At 46.9% G+C, this 19,513-nt stretch overlaps 1 protein-coding gene and 1 long non-coding RNA gene across 2 annotated transcripts; both read left to right on the top strand.

Annotated features, from left to right (window-relative positions):
* The first annotated feature begins 427 nt into the window (after nucleotides 1-427).
* On the top strand, nucleotides 428-2,972 carry MSX1 (msh homeobox 1). Its single transcript, XM_014893568.2, has 2 exons — nucleotides 428-958; nucleotides 2,391-2,972. Exons 1-2 carry the CDS (start codon nucleotides 502-504, stop codon nucleotides 2,819-2,821), a joined length of 888 nt encoding a protein of 295 aa, XP_014749054.1. The 5' UTR covers nucleotides 428-501; the 3' UTR covers nucleotides 2,822-2,972.
* Nucleotides 2,973-7,801: 4,829 nt separating this feature from the next.
* Nucleotides 7,802-13,740, top strand: LOC148223877 (uncharacterized). The gene is made up of 2 exons (XR_015803020.1): nucleotides 7,802-12,653; nucleotides 13,423-13,740. It is a non-coding gene; the product is annotated as an uncharacterized LOC148223877 (long non-coding RNA).
* The last annotated feature ends 5,773 nt before the right edge of the window (nucleotides 13,741-19,513 follow it).

The raw sequence follows: 19,513 nt of genomic DNA, 5'->3' as shown, positions 1-19,513 counted from the left end.
GCATACTGAGCGGGGCCGGGGGGATGCGGGGCCAGAGAGATGTGAGGCGGGGCCGCGGGGATGCAGGGCCAGGTCGGGGGATGCGGAGCGGAGCCTAGGGGATGCGGAGAGGACCCGCGGGCTACGGGGCGGGGCCGGGGGGATGCAGAACAAGAGGGATGCGAGGCGGGGCCGGGGGGATGAGGAGCAGGGCCGGGGGATGCGGAGCGACGCCGGGGGCTGTGGGGCGGGGCCGGGAAGATTGTCGGTGCGTCCCGCGCGCTCCGCCCTGCCCCGCCCCCCCCGCGCGCCGCCGGTGCCGCAGCCAATGGGGCCGCGCGGCCCCGCCCCCCGCGCGCCGGTTGGGCGGAGCCGCTCGCGCGCCGCTTTATGAGGCGGCGCCGCCGGCGCGGGGCCGGAGCGCGCTGACGGCTGCCCGCGCCCCCTGAGCCCCGGCCCCATGAGCGGCGGCGCTGCTCGCTCCCGCCCGGCGCTGCGGTGGCGACGGCGGGCCGCCCCTGCATGGCCCCGGCTGTGGATATGACCGCCGCGCCCACCGGGGTCCGCAGCGACGAGCTGCCCGCATCCGCCTTCAGCAGTCCCGGCGGCGGCGGCGCGCTCCCCGTCGCGGCGGCGATGGGCGGGGAGGAGGAAAGCGACAAGCCCAAGGTCTCCCCATCACTCCTGCCGTTCAGCGTGGAGGCGCTCATGGCCGACCACAGGAAGCCGGGAGGCAGGGACGGGCCCGAGGGCGCCGGGCCCCCGCCGGGCGCTGGGGCGGCCGCCCGCGCCAGCCTCAGCCCTCGCCTGGGCGCGCTGTCGGCCGAGGCGCCGCCGTCCCCGCTGCCCCTCGGCGGGCACTTCTCCGTCGGGGGGCTGGTCAAGCTGCCCGAAGACACGCTCGTCAAGGCGGAAAGCCCCGAGAAGCAGGAGCGGAGCCCCTGGATGCAAACCCCACGGTTCTCGCCGCCTCCCCCGAGTAAGTAATGGTCCGGGAGCAGGCGGGATGGGAGCGCTCCAGGCCGGCTGCGACCTTTCCGTGAGGCCGGGCGGACTGAGGGCTGAGCGGGTGGCCGGGGCTTTCCTGTCGATTTCTCTCCGCCTGCCTTTCCTGGTATATTTTTCCGTGCGTTTCGCACTTTTCTGGGCCAGTTCGATCCGTCCAAAGTACTGAATGGATTCGAGGCTGTGTGTAGGATGGCTGCGAACGCACAGGAAGAGCGGCTGTGCCAGGGTGAGCTCTTGTGCCAAATGTTGACCGGGGAGGGGGGAAAGAAAAAGCAATACGGCCAGCCTGTTAATTTAACCTGGGGCTCGAACTAGCTACGGAAATTTTGACTCAACACCACTGACACTTTCTCAGAAAGTGGCTCAAGTAATTCCATAAAGATCCGCACAGACTGGCTTCCTAGAAGCGGGAGCTTTGCGGGCTTCAGCCCTACGGCTGCTGTCTCTAAAATCCGAAGAGCCACAATCTCTGTTTTCCTGCTTTACTGCAGTGATCTAAATTAATACAAATAACAGCGTGAGAGCTGAGATCAGAGAAACCCGTTAATTTCCAGTGCCTGCGCTGAGCCCGAGTTAGGACAGCATGGGCTGGGCTGCACTCAGCCTGGCTGCGCTCCCTTCTTGCTAGGGGTCCCGTGGAAAGGGACGACCTTGGCCTGAGGCTCTCCGAGCGTTTGGAGTGCCCTTAGCAAAACTACGAACGGAGCTGCTTTCTCTGTCGCTTGGAGAAGGGCAAGTTTCCCGACGTGACTTGTGTAGAGTAAAGCAGCGGTTTAATTTATTTAAATTGCAAAGTAAAATTTGCTGTTGCTAAGTAAACCCGGGACAGATGGATGTTGCAGACCCTTAGAAATGTTAAATAAGAGGAGAGGAGTAGACCAGTGAAGAGTGGTAGATAGAGCATGAGTGTCAATTCAGACCTCGTAATTAATTGCATACTTAATCCGGTTCCCAGGGGCCTAATGAAGAGGGTGTGAGACTGAGAAGCCAGGCTGTTTTGTTTATTTTTTTTCCTGTAATCCAATAAAAAGGACAGGACTTTTTTTTCTTCTTTTTGGAGGGTCATTCCCTTTGTGTCTCCTCTGCATGAGCCAGGGTAGCTGTGAAGGCAGGAGATGCAGAATTTGTGGGTTTCTGATTCCTGCCCACTGCCGTGTTCTTATCAATGGAGTCAGAGCTTCCTGATACGAAGAACTGCTCTCTTTTTTGGAACGGGAGGGGCAATTTTAAGTGTGTCCCAGACAGCCCTGGTGGTTTTGGGGCAGCTTGCTTCAAGTGGGACCTTACTTTCTTCTTTCTCCACCCCAGCTGTGGTAGGGGTATGCAGGCTGTGGGGTTTGGGCACTGCTAGCTAACCAAGGTGTTTCTCCTTCCCCGTCTCTCCCGGCTGCTCCCGGGCACAGGGCGGCTGAGCCCTCCTGCCTGCACCCTGCGCAAGCACAAGACAAACAGGAAACCCCGGACACCCTTCACCACGGCGCAGCTGCTGGCCCTTGAGAGGAAGTTTCGGCAGAAGCAGTACCTGTCCATCGCCGAGCGGGCAGAGTTCTCCAGCTCACTCAGCCTCACCGAGACCCAGGTGAAGATCTGGTTCCAGAACCGTCGCGCCAAGGCCAAGAGGCTCCAGGAGGCCGAGCTGGAGAAGCTGAAGATGGCAGCCAAGCCCATGCTCCCGCCTGCTGCTTTCGGCATCTCCTTCCCACTGGGTGGCCCGGCCGTGGCCGGTGCTTCCCTGTACGGCGCCTCCAGCCCTTTTCAGCGGGCAGGGCTGCCCGTGGCTCCTGTGGGACTGTACACAGCACATGTGGGATACAGCATGTACCACCTCACATAGAGCCTGAGCTAAGCCCAGCCCAGCACTGCTGGCTGTCTGCTCCCGCTGGCTCCACACACACTCCCTCCCTGCTCCTCTGGCTCTTCTCTGTGGACTTCCCCATGGACTCCATAGCAGAGACTCCTCAAGTCTGCCTCTGCTTGACTTGTCTGCTTCCCCCTCTGATGCTGAGCCCCTATCCCAGCACTGTTCTGATCTCCTCAGCTATCCCGGGGAGCTGGCAGAAACCTGAGGCATCGCCCCAGCTTTTTCCAGGCACAGGGTGGTGATGGGCCAGCTGTGTCCTGCTTCTCTGGGTCTAGCTGGCAGCCTGCAGAGAGCCCCTTGCCATGGGGAAGGAACTGTGGAAGAGCTGGAAAAAGGGGACTGAAAGATAGGACATTTCTCTTACTTTCTGCAAGGCGAGGTCAAGAGGCAGAAGTGTAAAACAGCCTTTCCCATTCCCATGTAACAGCACTGTCTGTTACCTTCTTTGCTCCTCCACCAGCTCCTTTGGAAGGGGCTCTGTGTACTATGTAATATACTGTATATTTGAAATTTTATTATCATTTATATTATAGCTATATTTGTTAAATAAATTAATTTTAAGCTACTGTTTGATTGCAATTGCTTGCTCTTTGCCCTCTCGGGGATGACAGAAGAAGAGACTGAATTTGTGTGTTGAGGTACAAGAGAGGGACTGGCTATAGTAGCTGCTTTCCCTCCTGAGATATCAGCCTTGGATGGTTAGACAGCAGTTATGTTTTCAACTTTCTGTGTAACCCGGAGCTGCCCTGTCCTCACAGCTGTTTGAGGTTTTCTCCTTTTTCCCCCACTGCTCCTTGCTAGCAGTTCCTACCCCATCCCTGTCCCGAAGATGCATGTGATCGCTGCTGCTTCCTCCAGCGGCGTCGGGATCGGCCGTGTTTCCTTAGCCCCCTAGGATCGAGAAAAGTTGCTCCTCTCTCTTTCCGGTCCCTGTGTCTGGGAGGGTCGCAGGCCCCGCTGGCTGTAAAAACTAGGGAGGGCTTGATGTGCCCCACTCCTCAATGCCGAGCCTAGCGCGTAATAAAGGGGCATTCCCCAGAGGTCCCTTACCCGGGGGAACGGAGCACCGGGATTTGGGACGGTGGGGAGGAGAGGCAGCTGTCGCAGTTCGGCTGGTGCTGAAGAAGACGGTAAAGGACGCGAAGGGCAAGGCGGTGTCAGCACCGGAGCCGATGGGGTGTGAGGACGGTAGTGCTGGGCATGAGTGCGGGCCCGGCGGAACCCGCGGGTCGGGACCGCTCGGCGCCGTGTCTCCTGCCAATCCTCGGGCTTTCGAGCGCTCCGCCTTTCTTAGCGGCTGGCTCCGCTGGAAACTCGTCCTGGTCGGCCACGGCCCCGAGGAAACCGCTGGCGACGGCCGAGAGCCCCGCGGGGGAAATGGGCGAACACGCAGCCCCGGCTCCGAGCCTGCCGATCCCGCCGGCGCCGCCGCCTCGCCGCGTTCCCCGCCGGCTGCGTCCTGAGCCCCCTCAGTGTGCCACTCCGCCCGGTTTGGTTTGACGAATCCCTCGGGTAAGGGAGAGCGTTGGTTTCCCCCTTTTTTATCTTTTTCCTTTCTTTGTTTTTTTGGGGGTTTTTTTTGTTTTTTTTCTTTTTTTTTTTTTTTTCCAATTTCGTGCTTTATCTTTGTGCTGAGAAATTGGGACTCTATATTTTTCTTTCTGTATTTCCCCCCTACCCCCCACCCCGCTGCTTTCATTTCCAGCAATTTAAAACGTTAAGGTTGAAGCAAAGTTAGAAGGAAAATAATTGCTGTAATGAGGCTCGGCAATCTTCTGCAGGCACTGTGGCTCCAGCGAGACTGTAGCTGGGGGCGAGGCAGGACTTTTATCATCTCCTAAGTATCAATGATGCTTTCAATAACTCAGCGAAACAACATACCTGAACACAGTCACTTTCTCCAGAGCTCACTGCTCTAATCCCCCTTCTCGTCTCTCGCTCCGCTCTGACCGCCCAGTCATTTTTGAGCTGGGGTGAGTTTGGGGCTTTTGTGGTTGTTTGTTTTCTTTTCTTGCTTTTTTTTCCTGTACTTTTTTCCCAACCCTTTTCTTTTCCGATCGTTTCTTTTCTCTGTGCAAATGACAGTGTCTGTGATCCTGACCCCAGCGCCTAACGCCGCGCCGGAGCGGGAAAGCTCTGTGCCGACTTTTTCCCACGTTGTGTCTCTGGCAGAAAAAGGCTGGGTATCTCCAGCTTATCTCTCTCTAACCTAGCCTCTGCGCGATTAGACCCCGGGTTTGGGGAGATCTAATCGCGCAGGAGGCCGGGTTTATCCTGTAAAGATGTCCTTAAAATCCGAGAGAGATTTTAAACAGCGAGGGCTACCTTGAGCTGGCTCCCCGCAAGCACTGCTCCCCTTTGCCGGCACCTTTGGGCGCTGCGGCGCGGGACCCTTTCATCTCTCGGCTTTGTCTCTGTTTTCTTTCTTTTTTTTTTTTTCTTTTTTTTTTTTTTTTTTTACATAATGTTAACTCGGAGTGGATATTCGAAGCGCAGGATTCCTATTGAACATGTCTTTGCTTTAAGTCTTCCCCCTGACCCTTGGGCTAAAGTCCTTGGTTGCTCAATTAAACCCAGATGAGAACAATTAATAACTAAGTAATGACAATAAGTTGGGAATCACACGGATGAACGCTCCATGTGAATAGGAAAAGCTCACACAAAAGAGCAAAAAGGATTTGTCGGCTCTTTTTAAGGGGGAATTGGCTTTTCTTTTTTCTTGCCTCTGGCTTACCAGCAAATAAAACTCACTTTTGTGTCTTTGTCGCCTTAAGGATCTCAGTGGGCAGTTGGAAGTGAGAATGGCTGTTTTCCTTTCAACTTGAGGGTGCTGGCGCCACGCAGCCCCAAGGATAGAGAGTAGCCAAAGCAAAGTTTCCTAATAACTCCCCTCTCCCCCGCCACCCCTCCCCAGTCACGCCGGTACCCCCTCCCCTCCATGCATATCTCCACACGCACTCCTGGAGAGCCTGGGCAGACAGACGAGAGAAAGCAGAGAGGCCCCGAGCACATCCACGAACCGCCACGGACTCACAGCCGAGGCTGACTCTGCCGTGGGAACGCGATAGCGCCTTGGTGCGACTTTCCACGGAGCGTAGGAAATAGAGCTCACAGTAGCCAGAGCACGGAGAGGAAGCAAACACGGGCAGAAACGTATACAAAATAAAAGAGAAGCCATTTTTCTACTCTTATTGCCATAAAGGAGGGGAACGGCTCCGCTACCCGCACACAGGGGCATCCCCCGGGCGCATCTTCCCGGCACCAGCTCCGTGAAAGCTCGGAAGCCCCGGCTGGGAACGCCTCGGGATCGCGCCCGGCTCCGGCTGTGGCAGAAGGGCAGAGTGGCACACAGCGAGGGCTGAGAGCTTAAAAAGCAAGGAAAGGCTCTCCTTCACTTTTAGCTACAGAGAAGGTGACTACCGGGTAAACCTGCTGCGCAAATCGTTGGTTAAACCGTACATTTATCATTTGCTCTGAATTTCTCGTGGTCTGGGGTTTTCTTTCCGAATTCTTTCTTTCACTCGAAACACGAATCGGTGCCTCGTTGAATTCTTTAACGAATACTTTCCGTAGTGCTCAAGCGAAGTAGCAGCTTAAAAGCTTGCTTTCTAAAGTTAGGGCAGGCTTAATTCAGCAAGTGAGTTAGGCGCAGCAGCAGCCTCCTGCTGCTCAGGATTGTGCCTGAGAACAGAACCTTAAGAAATCAGAGGCAAAACAGGGAAGCTGCCTAACTTGCCCATTGTAAAGGCCAGGGGAAGGGGAGGGGGCTGAGTGCGTCTCAGTAGTGCTTATAAGCTTAAATCCAGGCTCATCGTTTTGTGTGAATCTCCTGAGTCACATCAGACCTTTTTTCCTAAAAATCTGTGGAAGTGAAAGGTCTGTTGAACACCTTCAGGGACACCTTCAGGAGGAAGTGGAATGTTTGGCACTAACTCCTTAGTACTGCCTGAATTTAGGTAAACAGTTGAACTCAGGTATTCTGTATGCAAAGTGAAAATGCCAATCGCCAGCTTATTAGATACTCAGAGGTAATTGCTCTTCATCTCTTCTAATGATACATTTGATTTTATATTAGACACGGAGGTGGACAGAGAGAGCAAAAAAAAAGCAGCTGCATAAGCTGTCTTGAGACCAGGACACTCCTCGGGGCGGTCATGGGGCTGTCCAAATTAAATCCAGCAGAGTGGTGACTGGTGAATAAGTCTCCCACTACTTGGAATATAATATGCTGTACCAAATGAGCTCCTGGATGCAATGAGGTAGTTCACTCATTCTCTAATTCTTCACAAAAAAGCACTCTGATGTGATTTCTGCACCGAACTGTAAGGGAGTCTGTGGCAGAAAGAGACACCTTCTTCCTGCCTTTCATGGTTCTGGCCCCCGCGATATGTTGATATCTATTAATATCCATATCATCTATATCGATATCTATCTATATCTATATCATCTATATCTATAGCTAATCTATATATCTATATCTATATACATCTATATCTATATAATCTATACATATGTATCTATAGTAGAATACATGTATATTCTAACCCAAGGAGTATGTAGACCTCTGGAATTTTCTTTTTATTAGCTCTTAACTCTCTCCACACCTTATGTGAAGCACAGTGGTGTCTGTCCCTGGCCTGAGCAATCTGTTCCACAGCAGGGAGCCTAAAAATGAGGCATTGCGATAATGGGCATTGCAACACAGCTCCTTGGGGCTGGCCCGAGGCCCCTTCTGCAACACGGACCCATTGTCTGTCTAGCTCTGTGGCAGGAGAAGCTGGAGGCAGAACCTGAAGCAACAGCTCTGACTCATTTAACTACGAGTTGTAAATTTTAACATGCTGCACAGAGAGATGTGGCAGTGATTTGCTTACAGCAGTAAACCGATCGACATTAACTCTGCTCCATTGTACTTCTTCATCTCAGAGATCTTTTATCCCTCCAGGCTGGATCCGGTTCCCACCCTGCAGTGATTAAAGGGAAAGCGAGGAGGCAGCTACCTGGACCCAGTCCCCCTCGTGCGACCAGGAATGTGCAATAAACCCCCCGTGCAAAGCTCTTTTCATCTGGGGAAGTGGGGCAGCTGAGGATCCCACTGTGCTCGGAGCCAAACTCCTCCCGGGACCCGAGTGCCTGGAGCCGGCTCGGCCGTGCGCTGCCGCCCGGAGTGCGACGGAGCCCCTCGGCCCACAACCAGCTCTCACGGCGCTGTGAACAGCACTCTCTGCATTTCTTCTAGCTCAGAAGAGAAACAGATCTCTTGCGTATGTCATACAGCCATCAGAGCTACCCACTTCAATAGTACAGGCCTTACCAGTGAGCTGTGAGACAAACCTTGGGGAGACAGTTTTGTAGGAGCAATGTTTAAAATCTGAGATTGATTCTATGTCTATGGTCCATTCTCATAGAAGCTGGGGCAGACAACGGGCCAGTGGGGTCACAGTAATCAGCACCGGACAGACCCTAGGTTCAGGCACCCAGGCATAAAAAGATGCAGCCCAAACTAAATACTCATTTCAGACTAACTGAGCAATGCTTTTGTTGCTTTTTCTATTAGGCACACAGACAGGGTGGGTGTGCATGTGGTGTATATTGGAGAAAGATGTACCTTATAACAACAAACACGTTCAAGACCTTCTGACCACCACTGTTGCTGCCCGGTGTAAGGGTACAAAGAGAAAGAGCACTCAGGTGAGGCAGTATTTAGAGGTTTTGCTATAATTCAGGCTCCATTTGCATGTCAGAGAGAAAGGAAGTGGCAGCATGAGGGAAAGAGATCTGGTAGCAAAGGATGGCAAAAATATGTTTGCTGGAAGATTGCTAGTGTTGTGAGGAAGTCTCAGGAATGGAGGAAAAGAGAATTATTTTCAAAAGACAAGCCAGAGGGAAAGAGAAACCTTCTTTTGATGCAATGTTTTGTGTGCATTGGGCATTATTATGCAAATATCAGCTAACACAAATACCGAAGTAAGGATGCTTTAAAACTCAAGGGGTGATTGACTTACATTACACTGCGTTTAGATGTAAGCCAATGGCCCTGTTCCCATTTACATCAGCAAGGGAGTGGAGGCTCTGAGACTTGCCCTCGCATTATGGCAAGCTTGTGTGCATTAGTCCTGGGGAGCATCTGCTCCTCTCACTGGACTCGCTAAAAGCCATAAATGCTTTTCTGAACCTTGTAATGAGCTTTGGACTTACTGTGAAAACCGAGTCTGTGGCATACCACAAGAAGAGACAGTGGCATGTTGTGGATGTTGTCAGTCTGACCAAAGATTTTTCTTTCTGTGACATTGTCAATCTTCTCTTTTGGAGGCTACATAAATAATACACACTAAATTTTATTTATAAAACAAAATACATGGTTGCAAAACACAATACATATGACGTGGGACTGGAATAGACAGAGAAACAGGATTCAGTGGTTTTCAATACAATTTAGCACTTTAAACATTAATTGCCTCGAATTAAGACTGTAGGCACCCACTGAATATGTAGACTTCATGTTATTGAACAGAGATGTTCTCTGTTGCCTCTTATCAGGGAACCCAAACTCGAGTACCCTGTGAGATGCCCATCAGCTGAGAGCCTACAGTGCCCGAAAGCAGCATGATGTCTCCACAGCAGTGATTATACCAGATACCACTGGTATCAATATAGATAATAACCCAAATGTGAACTTTCTATAGTGATTAGCACAGCCACATTCTTTTAAGGGCAGTTTAAGTATTAACTGCTAAATCTACATTCAGAAATCCTAGTAATGAGTTTTTAACTCAGATTTTTAATTTAGAGATTACTCAAAGGAGGATTAGGAGTCAAAAGATTCTCCAAGAGTAGTTTCCTAAAAATTATAAAACTTTAACTATATTTCTGTAAAGTGTGATACCTGAATTTGGATGAACTTAATGGCCTTAATAGCTCAGAGTTCAATGCAAATCTCCAGACAATTCTCCCTTTAATTCAAGACCGTGCAGGCATGTTAATTTTCCTTCTAAATAATTACGAATTTCAAGTACACACTCAAATAATTCCATCTCAAAACACCTGGAAAGCAAATACCAAGTTTTACAGGGTCTATAATAAAATGAGAAAGCTGAGATGGTCCTGAATTATTCTTACTCTCTACAACATCAGGCTGAATTTCTCCAAATGTGATTTTTTTTCCCTTCCTCAAAGATGGCTTTAATACTAGCTAAGTTTGAAGCTGCTAACAACATTTATTTCCAAGCTATGTATGCATGAGAATTTCACTTTGCATAGTTGGAGACTGTGATCTTTTTCAAGCTTGCATAATGTTTAACATGACTGAATCAATTTTCAAAACAAAGAAACACGAAAGCATTGAAAAATGCCCAGAACAAGAATGGGCATTTCCATTCCCTAAGGAATTTGTTTGGAAAAAATTATAGAGTTGTTGGAATTCGAATCTAAGTTTATCTTAAGTTTGCTGGAAGGGAAAGTTATATTATATGAGACAATTAACCATTGGTTTCAGACTGATCCAAAGCCCAATAAAGTCAGTGGCGTCTTTCCACGGGCTAACTAAGAGGCTTTGGGGCTGACTCATACACTGCAGAGCTCCTCAGAAGATAATAGTTCTACACTGCTTATGTGAAAGTTAAATATAGCCCAGTGTTTGTAAGTGTGTGTATGTATTACGATTAATTTAAACCCCAGGTTAAGATTGGGTTACAGTTTCCATTTAATGCATATGCATGTGTTTGTGTTTGTATGTCTGCACATGTAAAGACAGACATCTGTGGACATGCAAGCACACACATAGGCTAGTGCCATAGAGGTGATTGAATCAAGAATATGCACACGATGGCAAATATTAGCCTTTGCTACGGCAGATATCACCGCTGCCATACATATATTGTGACAGATCTGAACGTTGGCTTTCAAAACCAGCAGCATCTGTTTACATTGAACTGCAATAAAAACTGAAGGAGGCATCAGTTAGTATTAGAATTTTATCTTTTCAATGTCCAGAAACAGTTTCTGTGCCTTTGATGTAAGCTGTCAAGCACTACTGGAAAATTGCATCTCTCTGATTACTGCATTCAGAGCAGAGGAAAGAACATGACTGCCCTGCAGCATTTGTCAGCGGGGACCCTGCAGGGGCTTGTTTTTTGGGTACTGATAAGCAAAGTTAGCTCATATTCGAAGAACAGTAAAGCAATTCTTGAGTAAAGGGGGAAAAAAAACAGAAGGGGCACTATTATGGGTGATCCAGTAGAAAGCAGGTGTGATTAACCCTTACTTTTAGTGGCTGCTCCCTTCAGATGAAACTGCCTGCATCCTGCCTTAGTGTTTAGCCTGAATATAAACACAGGGCAGCAGCAGCACTGATTATTCAGGTATGTGCACGTTCAGGCCTGTAACGAGCACTTGATTACCTGTGAAGTGATTGTATTGTGCCTGAAGATGTGGCTTCACATTTTGAGGCTTTTAGAGGTGGTATTAGCATATCTGCTCCTCATTATCCCTACTCCCCGTTTCTTCCATTGCCCACAGCCCCATTCCCCTTGGCTATGTGTCAGAAAACATTTTATGGCATTTTTAAGCCTACATCAGTTGCCTGATGAGATTTAGAGCTACGACCTTTGCTAATGGTTGCACTGGCAAAAAGGGAATGACAAGGGAGAAGTGGTTAGAAAATCACTGCACACTGAACTCTGTAAGGTGACATCGACACCAAGGAAACCGTGGCACTTGCACCATCACAAAACTCAATGTCGACATGAAGACGATCTTGTATTATAAATTCTAATTGCAACGGAGAAAGAAGGGCCCATCAAGGCTTGCTTGTGCTCTTTTCCTTCTGTGTAAACAGAAAGGAAGCATTTGTATACTTTAGATATTATATATCTGAAGAAAAGACCCAGCCGCCAGCTGTGTGCATCCCGAGTATGCATCAGGAAGAAAGGCTGGCAAAGTAACTCACATTTTATAGTATTCCTACCATACTGTGGCATCATCCAGACTGGCAGGACTTTCAGATGTGCAGGATGTAAGACAGCCAAGCTCAGCCAGAGAGTAGAGCAAACTCAGAGAAATAAGAATGGAAAAAAGCAATGCAAAGGAAAAATAGGCAGTTAGCACGCAGTGGAACACGAGTGAATGTCTAGTGTGTAAACAGAGCAAACATAACCTCCTCCGTGTAGGGATTGCCAAAGTGCAGCTGGGGGTGGGGAGGTGGACAGATAGAAACACACTCCTAAAGATGCATTTACAGTGAACAGCATCAAGAACAGCAGCAAGAACTGCAGAAGACATTGGGTGCATTGTATTGTGGTTGGCAGCAGCATTTATTTCATAAGGGCAAAATAAATGCAGGAACATATACATTTGCAATCCATCTATTTTACTGGCAATTCATAAGGAGAACTTGCAGAATGTTTAATGCTTCCACAGCCAGGCCCAGGGGGACTGAAGGTATTCACACACATTTTAATAAGGTGGACAGGCCAAAAAGGCAATTATCCAGTCTCTCTCAATTGTAGGGTTTTGGCTTTGTGGGAGAGCTGATGGCCATTTGGATTCTGCTTGTCCTGGACCACGGGTAAGCTCCAGGTGCCTACACCTTGGAGAGCATTTTGGCATGCTTTCTGCTATAGAGAACCAGTTGGTGCTCCTGTGTTGGAATGCACAGCTTCCTGAAGGCATAACACCACCTCCTAACAACCAGACACTCAGGAGCTACATGACTCTCTTTCTAAAGGAAGCTCAATTCACAGTGAGGTTGTGAAGACACTCAACTTGCTCTCCACTGCTGGGAAGTGCTGAATTCCACATCAGACAGGTCAATCAGCAACACTCTCTTAAAAATTTACAGCTGTAACAGAACACAGCAGCCTAGCTCAGAGCAAGCAGAGTTTGAACTCACAAAGAGCTCAGCACACTCACCTCCCAGGGCAGCAGCCTCTTCCCCAGCCTGGGACCTGAAGCCCCCCTTCTCCCATGGGAGCCATGTCCCTGTGCAGCACACAGGGCACAGCCAAGGGTTTCTCAGGAAGAACATGGAACAGGAGAAACCCAGCTCTGCTTTAATGTTCTGACTAGCAATACTTACCTGATAGAAAATGCATAGGTAATTTCTGTGTCAGGGTCCCAAGTGTGGCAGAAGGTGTTTTAATCTTTAGAGATGCCTGCTTTTCACTTAAAACCACACTGAGCATCTGTAAAGCATCTGCCTTAGGTGCTCCAAAACATATCGAGAGACCAAAATAATTTCTCTTAAGACAACACCTTCATTCATTCAGTGTCCAAAGATGATAGCTGAGAGCAACCCCATTTTCTTTGTTTGCATATTTCCTGTGTATACTTATTGCATCTATGAAAAACCTAAATTAGAGAGATACTCAGACATGAAGAGTTACCCTGTGTTCCTTGTTCCTTCACTTCTCCATTTCATTCCACCTCTCCATTTATTATCCATCAATTCTGGGTGGGTCCTGAGTATCTTCAAACCAATAATTGTGTTTGTGCACTTAGTGTAGAATATATAATTGTTAGAACATTCAGTAGCATGTAATTGCTTTTACTATGTATTAATTTGCCCTTTTTTCTAGATGGGAATTCATAAAAGTGTTATACTTGGCTCCAGTCCTGCAAACAGTTGTGCCCACGAATAACTTTACCCATACTAGGAGCTCCATGGATCACAGCTTCTCTCTCACCCACTGAATTATGTGAAGTCACTCATGCAGTTAAATTACTCATAAGCATATATGTTTGCTGGATCAGTGCTTCTCCATGTAAGATTGATCTTTATAATTAATTTAAGTCACCTATACATTTCTTTTTAGATAAACGAAGTAAATCCTTGGAAAGTGGTAATAAACTTTGAAGCTGCACTTAGTGCAATAAAATGCATCTTGGTTTATTAATTAGTATCTGTTTTTTTTTAATTTGACACTCTAAAACGAAAATAAGTTGATATATTACTAAACCATTTTATAAAACCATGTATTTAATACTTAATAATTGTATACAGTGAAGGGGTACTTGATAGGGTCTCGTTAAACAGTATAACCAGGTAGGAACATTTTCTTAAATGCTATGTCAACAGGACCTGCCATTTTATTTCACCTGTTAGCCTATGCACAGATAGCTCAGATTTGATCCCCAAATCTTTGCCAACTGGGCATCCTGCTAAGTGCCCTTGAATATAGAGGACCTTAAAACAATGAATGATCAGGACCTTGGATCTGAAGATCCACTAGGCTTAAAAGTGCTGGTTTAAAGTAATTTTCTATTTTCCTTTTCACTAAAATCTTCTGTAATTCTCTTTGGATGGAATGCTAGTTCAAACACCTATAAAAACCTGTGACTGACACATAATTTGTTTTGTGGAAGGGAACAACTTACCTTTTCAAAAGAGACCTCAGATCATTTTCTTTGAACCTCTACACCACCTTCCTTTCAGGCATGAAATTGCAAGACAAATATTTCTCCACACTTCTAGCTATCAGAAGGAGTGGAACTGGAAATATCCAAACTGTGGAGCTTTTCCATGCTGTGGGTCAAATAGTTTAGCATCTTCACAGAGGATGTTTTACTATAAATCACAGCCGAGCTCCAGAGGACAGCTCTCGGTGATTACCCACTAATGACCTGTGAGTTCACACGCATCTCTCCTCTCCCGATCCTTGTCCTGATCCTCGCTCTGTCTTGCTCGTCACCACCATCCCTTCCTCGTCTTGGCCATTGCACTTGGCTGGGTGTATGTGCTGGTTTGGTTTGGTTCTCCTCGGGGAATTTTGCTGTCATAAGTGACCATGGGCATCGCCTGTTAAGTGCATGTGGTTTGCAGAAGAGAGCAGCCGTGGCACTTCTCCTGCCACCCCCTCCATGCTCACAGCTCAGGGGCACTTCTCTACCTGTCTGTCCATCTTACCATGTCCCTGTGCTGTGTTGTGTGCAATAACCAAGGCTGCAGCCTTGATTGGAATGTCCCTCCTGTCCCTGACTTGTTGCCCGTTTTCTCTCCAGTTCCTCTTCTCACAACCTTGCTCTTCTGCTGTCCGAATGCATCCACATGCAGGTGGCGTTTGCATCTGTCAGGGTGCATGTTGTTGCTGCAGTGCATGGCTGCTGCAGCTCCAGGCTTGGCCATCTGCCTCCTGCACCTGCTTGTCCTCAACCAGCCACTGCTCAGTCCTACAGCATCCCTTGCTGTGCCAGATCAGACCTCCCGTAGCCATGTCAGCCTGGTAATGCCTGCTCCTACCTCAGCTCCCTTTCCTCTCCTGATTGCTCCAAAGTATGCTTCTGCCCCCAAAATCTACATTCCAGGTCTAGCTTGTTCTTTCCTCTGCTGCCAGCTCACTTGTTTCACCAGCGTCCCACACTCCCTAACACCTGACATGGATTTCACTGAGGTTGTTTGTGAACGAAGTGGGCCTAGGAGCCCTGCAGGAAAATCAGATGGAAACAAATGTTCACAGCTTTCTAGAAATTGGTGTCAGCTCCCTGATACAGAGAGTTTTACAGCTCTATAAATCAGGCTGAAAATGTAACCAGAAGCCCTGTTAGCTTTCTGTTTCTTTTAGCACATCCGTTTCTTGTAAAATTCCGATTAGAGGGACTGGTCTCTGTAGAAATCATTCACTCCAAACCCAACAGGGCTATAAATCAAAGAACTACAAATCACCACAATTTGCAGATTTTGGGTTTCATCATTTTATTGCTTTAGAAGAAGTTATGTAAATGCTCTTGGAGAATATTGACTCCTGAATCCTCTGTCGTATCTGGAATGAGGAAGAAAATAAACGCATTTTCTGGAAACCAGTTATCTCATTCATACAGATACTCCTACTCTATTTCCCTAAGGGATCAGGTCCAGAGGGGTTTCTCATGTGAAGAATCTCACCAAAATTAATGAGACTACTCTCATAACTTGGACCTAGAGGAATAATATTTTTTTTTTTTCTGAAAGAAGCAAAAAGATAGAAGAATTTTACAAGAGTCTCTGCGTGAAAAGAAAAAAAAAGTGATTCAGTGACAATTGGATGCCTAATGCCATTTATGACTCCACTGTCCCAGACTGGGTTTGGCTGTACAAGATGATGATTATCTGCTCCAGCAGGCAAAGATTTCATCACCTCCCAGTATGAATGACAAAACTGTTCCCAACAAATTTTGCCCTCCCAGTGACAGTAAATCCAATCTAGGCTTGCAAACTCCAGATATCTCTGAGCTGAGTCACACTGGTCTGCTCAATGCATCAGACCCCACAGTGACCACAGCTGTGATTTGGACAATCTGGAGAAGGGCTCTGAGACCAGGCTCAGTCATGACTCAGGTTCTGTGCAGCAATTTGAGGGGCTCCTCAAAGTGGAAATCCTGGAAGGATCTCTCACATTTACCTATCTGCTTTCCAGGGGCTGAAGTCCAGGGACTTCAGCAGACTTGGAGCTTCTTAATACAACAGGTTTCTCTTCACCACCCAGTTCACCTTATTAATCACAAAGTGCTGGGAACTTCTGCAGATCTCAAAGATTGGGAAAAAAAAACATACAAGGAAAAATACCTTTGGTCAGAGAGTGAAAGCATGTAATTATTCCTTTGGATTTAGTATTGCAGCAGCAACATGCAATTTATCAGGAATAAATTTAATTTCTGTGAAGTTTTAATTGTACTGTTGGTATCTGAGAGCTACACTAGGGAACAGATGCCCACTGGACAAGTCTCTATAGAGCATAAGATGCTCTATAGCACAGAAGAAAAAAAGCCGTCCTTTCCCATGAAGGTTCATAAGTCTTTGTATTGCCTTTACCAGAACAATGGCAAGTTTAATTTTCTCATTATTATATGCAGATAACTTATACTGTAAGGAGAACATTTTTCAAAGGCCCAGAGATTTGGGAGGCCTTTGATTCCCTTGACACTCAGGGGGATTCTTAATAACTATTTGCCTGTGGCACCTTTAAAAAGGACTGCTCAGGCACCTAAGTGGCATGATCACATTTTTCAAAAGTTCATTTAAATATTGGATAATACTCATAGAAATGGTACATGTATTTCAAAAACACTGATTTTGACACACTCAACTTTTTAATTCAGCCTAGTGCTTAAACAGATCCATCATTTTTATTACATAGCCTATAAAGCCAATTAAAGTAATTAAATGGAAATTGGAGAGTATTTTAAAGGCTGGTTTAAGATTCCTCTTTGAGCACTGGAGCTTAGTGTTACAGTAGGACACCATCTGCTGTCCAAGCAGGGTCCAACTCCGCTGCCTCAGCAGCCACATCCCAGTTACAAAAACAACGTGCTCTGCACTATCTTAATAAAGCTTTTGCTAACCAAATTCCCTGTCAGATTTGTGAGTCTGTGTTGTATTTTTTTTAGGACAGATGTTTGAATTTGATCTTTCCCCCCCACTTATGTGGTGGAAATACATAAAATGAGGATTTCTTCACAAAAATGATGTTTGCAGTAAAAATGTTGTGCAGATACTCAGGGTGTAGAGAAATAATTGCTGTAAAAGAAAATAAAGAATAATACTTCAAATTTTGCATTTGTAAAGAAGTTGTGTGGCCATCACTGGTTACTGTACTGTAAGACCAGCAAGGCACAGCCTTGCAAGCTGTTTATCAGTGACTGTGCACTGAAGGTGCTCTTCCCATTCCTGCCCAGGCCTTGCTGGCATTGCTGCCAATTATAGTTAATTTTAATGGAGATTTCCACACCGTGGCCACCTTACATCTGGAAACTGAGCTGAGACCATCTTCTTATTCTGCAAAGGTCACTTCAGTGATTGCCAAGTGGCAAAGTTTTTGGGTTACTGTCAGCATGGAGAACTTCTGAGGTGACCTTCCATATTCCTTTACATGTCTCCTGCTTGTAGTAAATAAGTCTCAGTCTTTGAAGGCGGATTCTCAGGCACAGTTTAACCTGTTGACAATCTATGAAAGTTGTTTCTTTGCTTACACAATTGTATCTCATTATTTCTTCTCTACATTTCCTTCTAGAAAGATGTAAATTCTCTATAAAATGATTCCTGTTTTCCTTTGTTTCAGAATTGTTTTTCTGTTCATGTTGCTCAAAATGCCAACATTTCTGTAGAAGAAAAAGCTTGCATAGGTGTATTGTATCATAAATACAATGTAGCAGAGATATCAGAGCAAGTGGTTGCAGTTGGAGTCAGCATAGAAAAGCTGTGGCCAGGATCAGAGCAAGGGATGCAGGAAAATGTTGTTGGTATCACTGTGTGTAGGCTAGGGGCCTCAACAGTGTCTGTAGGAGATCATATTCCTTAAGTTCCTCTTTTAGGCCTACATAATTAGAGCTTTGGGTTGGCTGAAGTGACAAAGTTGAGAATAAAATTGCCTTTAATTCCTCAATTAAGCTGATGGGCAATTAGTGAATGATTTTCCTGCTGCTCTCTGGAGGGTCCTATATTTCTGTACTGCCTGTATAGCACCTCAGTTTGATGATTCAGTTAGAGGGGGTGAATTAAGATCTCAGTGTGCAGTGAGACATAGACACATCTGAAACTTAAAGATGTTATAGAAAATCAATATTTTGCCTCTTTTGGGAGTCATCTGAACATGCACTCTTACAGAACAAAAGGCTTGGCCAATGTGCAAATCACCTCTTCCATTTTCACACCTGTCTCCAGCAAGAGTGGCATATACAAAACGGGTCATGGAGCAGTAGTTTATCAGAACTAAGCATTGCCACTCCCAGTCCCTTTAGCTGTTAGTTTGAAGTTAGGGATCATTTACCACTCTTTCACTGACAACAAAAAGAGAAGTTCTATAAATCAGATTAAGATCAGTTCTGGAGCAAAGAGTTCAATATAATGATTGGATTCCTCTAATTTTTACTATTTGCTCAATTTCACTATTAAAATCATTGCTCCTTGTAGAGGGCTTCTTCCTGATGGATTATTCTATCTGTGTTACATTAACAGGCTTGGGTGCAATACATAAGCTTTCTGTGTAAGTAATTCACCATCTGCCTGCCTTTCCCAGTCTGGAATTGAGGATATGGGTTCTGGAAGATGTCCTAGAAGCCTCAAACATGTCAAGTGTTCCTTAGTGAGGAAGGGAAAAAGTACTTCTCCGTCTGCTAAAATAAATGATGAGCTTAAATATCCTTGTTTAGTGGGCTATTGGGAAAAAAAATAGTCTAATAGTAAAGACTGAAAAAAGACAAAAACAAATTGCTAAGGAAATGTGCACTGTCCATAACTAGAAATTCCTTAAGGACAGGGAAGCAGCATCTATCATGAGTTGACTTAAATTTGATCCTGCATTTGAAAGAGGGAGAGTGAACTAAATAACTTTCTAAGTTTCTTTTAATTTTTAGTGATCCTGTGATGGTCCCTCTGTGATGACATTGTCCAAGATGAGTGGAAGAGGAGGACACTGTGCAGAGGTTTCCCCTTGCTTCTGCCTTTCCATGGGCCTCTCTCTCTTGCCTCTCCTTGTATCTGCAGCCATGAGAGCTCCAGAGGGAGCACCAAGCTGAGGGCTTGTCATCACGGGAAAGCTTCACCAGTTATTCCTGCCCCATGGCTCCAGTGCAGCTGTATTGTTGCACTGCTGTCTGGGGAGAGGCTTGCTCTGTGATAAGAGTCAGTTTCTTTTGGCTTTAAACACACTTAGATTCCAAAGTGACCTCGGAGCACAGTGCTGTTCTGAGCAGAGC

The sequence above is a fragment of the Sturnus vulgaris genome, chromosome 4 (assembly GCF_052056855.1).
Source record: "Sturnus vulgaris isolate bStuVul1 chromosome 4, bStuVul1.hap1, whole genome shotgun sequence".
NCBI classification, from domain to species: Eukaryota; Metazoa; Chordata; class Aves; order Passeriformes; family Sturnidae; genus Sturnus; species Sturnus vulgaris.
This window is presented reverse-complemented; position numbering and strand designations above follow the sequence as displayed.

Excerpts from the sequence above, each read along its gene's own strand:
- MSX1 (XM_014893568.2), top strand. The coding sequence starts at position 502 with ATGGCCCCGGCTGTGGATATGACCGCCGCGCCCACCGGGGTCCGCAGC. Across the intron at positions 959-2,390 it reads GTTCTCGCCGCCTCCCCCGA|GGCGGCTGAGCCCTCCTGCC; the intron begins GTAAGTAATGGT and ends TCCCGGGCACAG.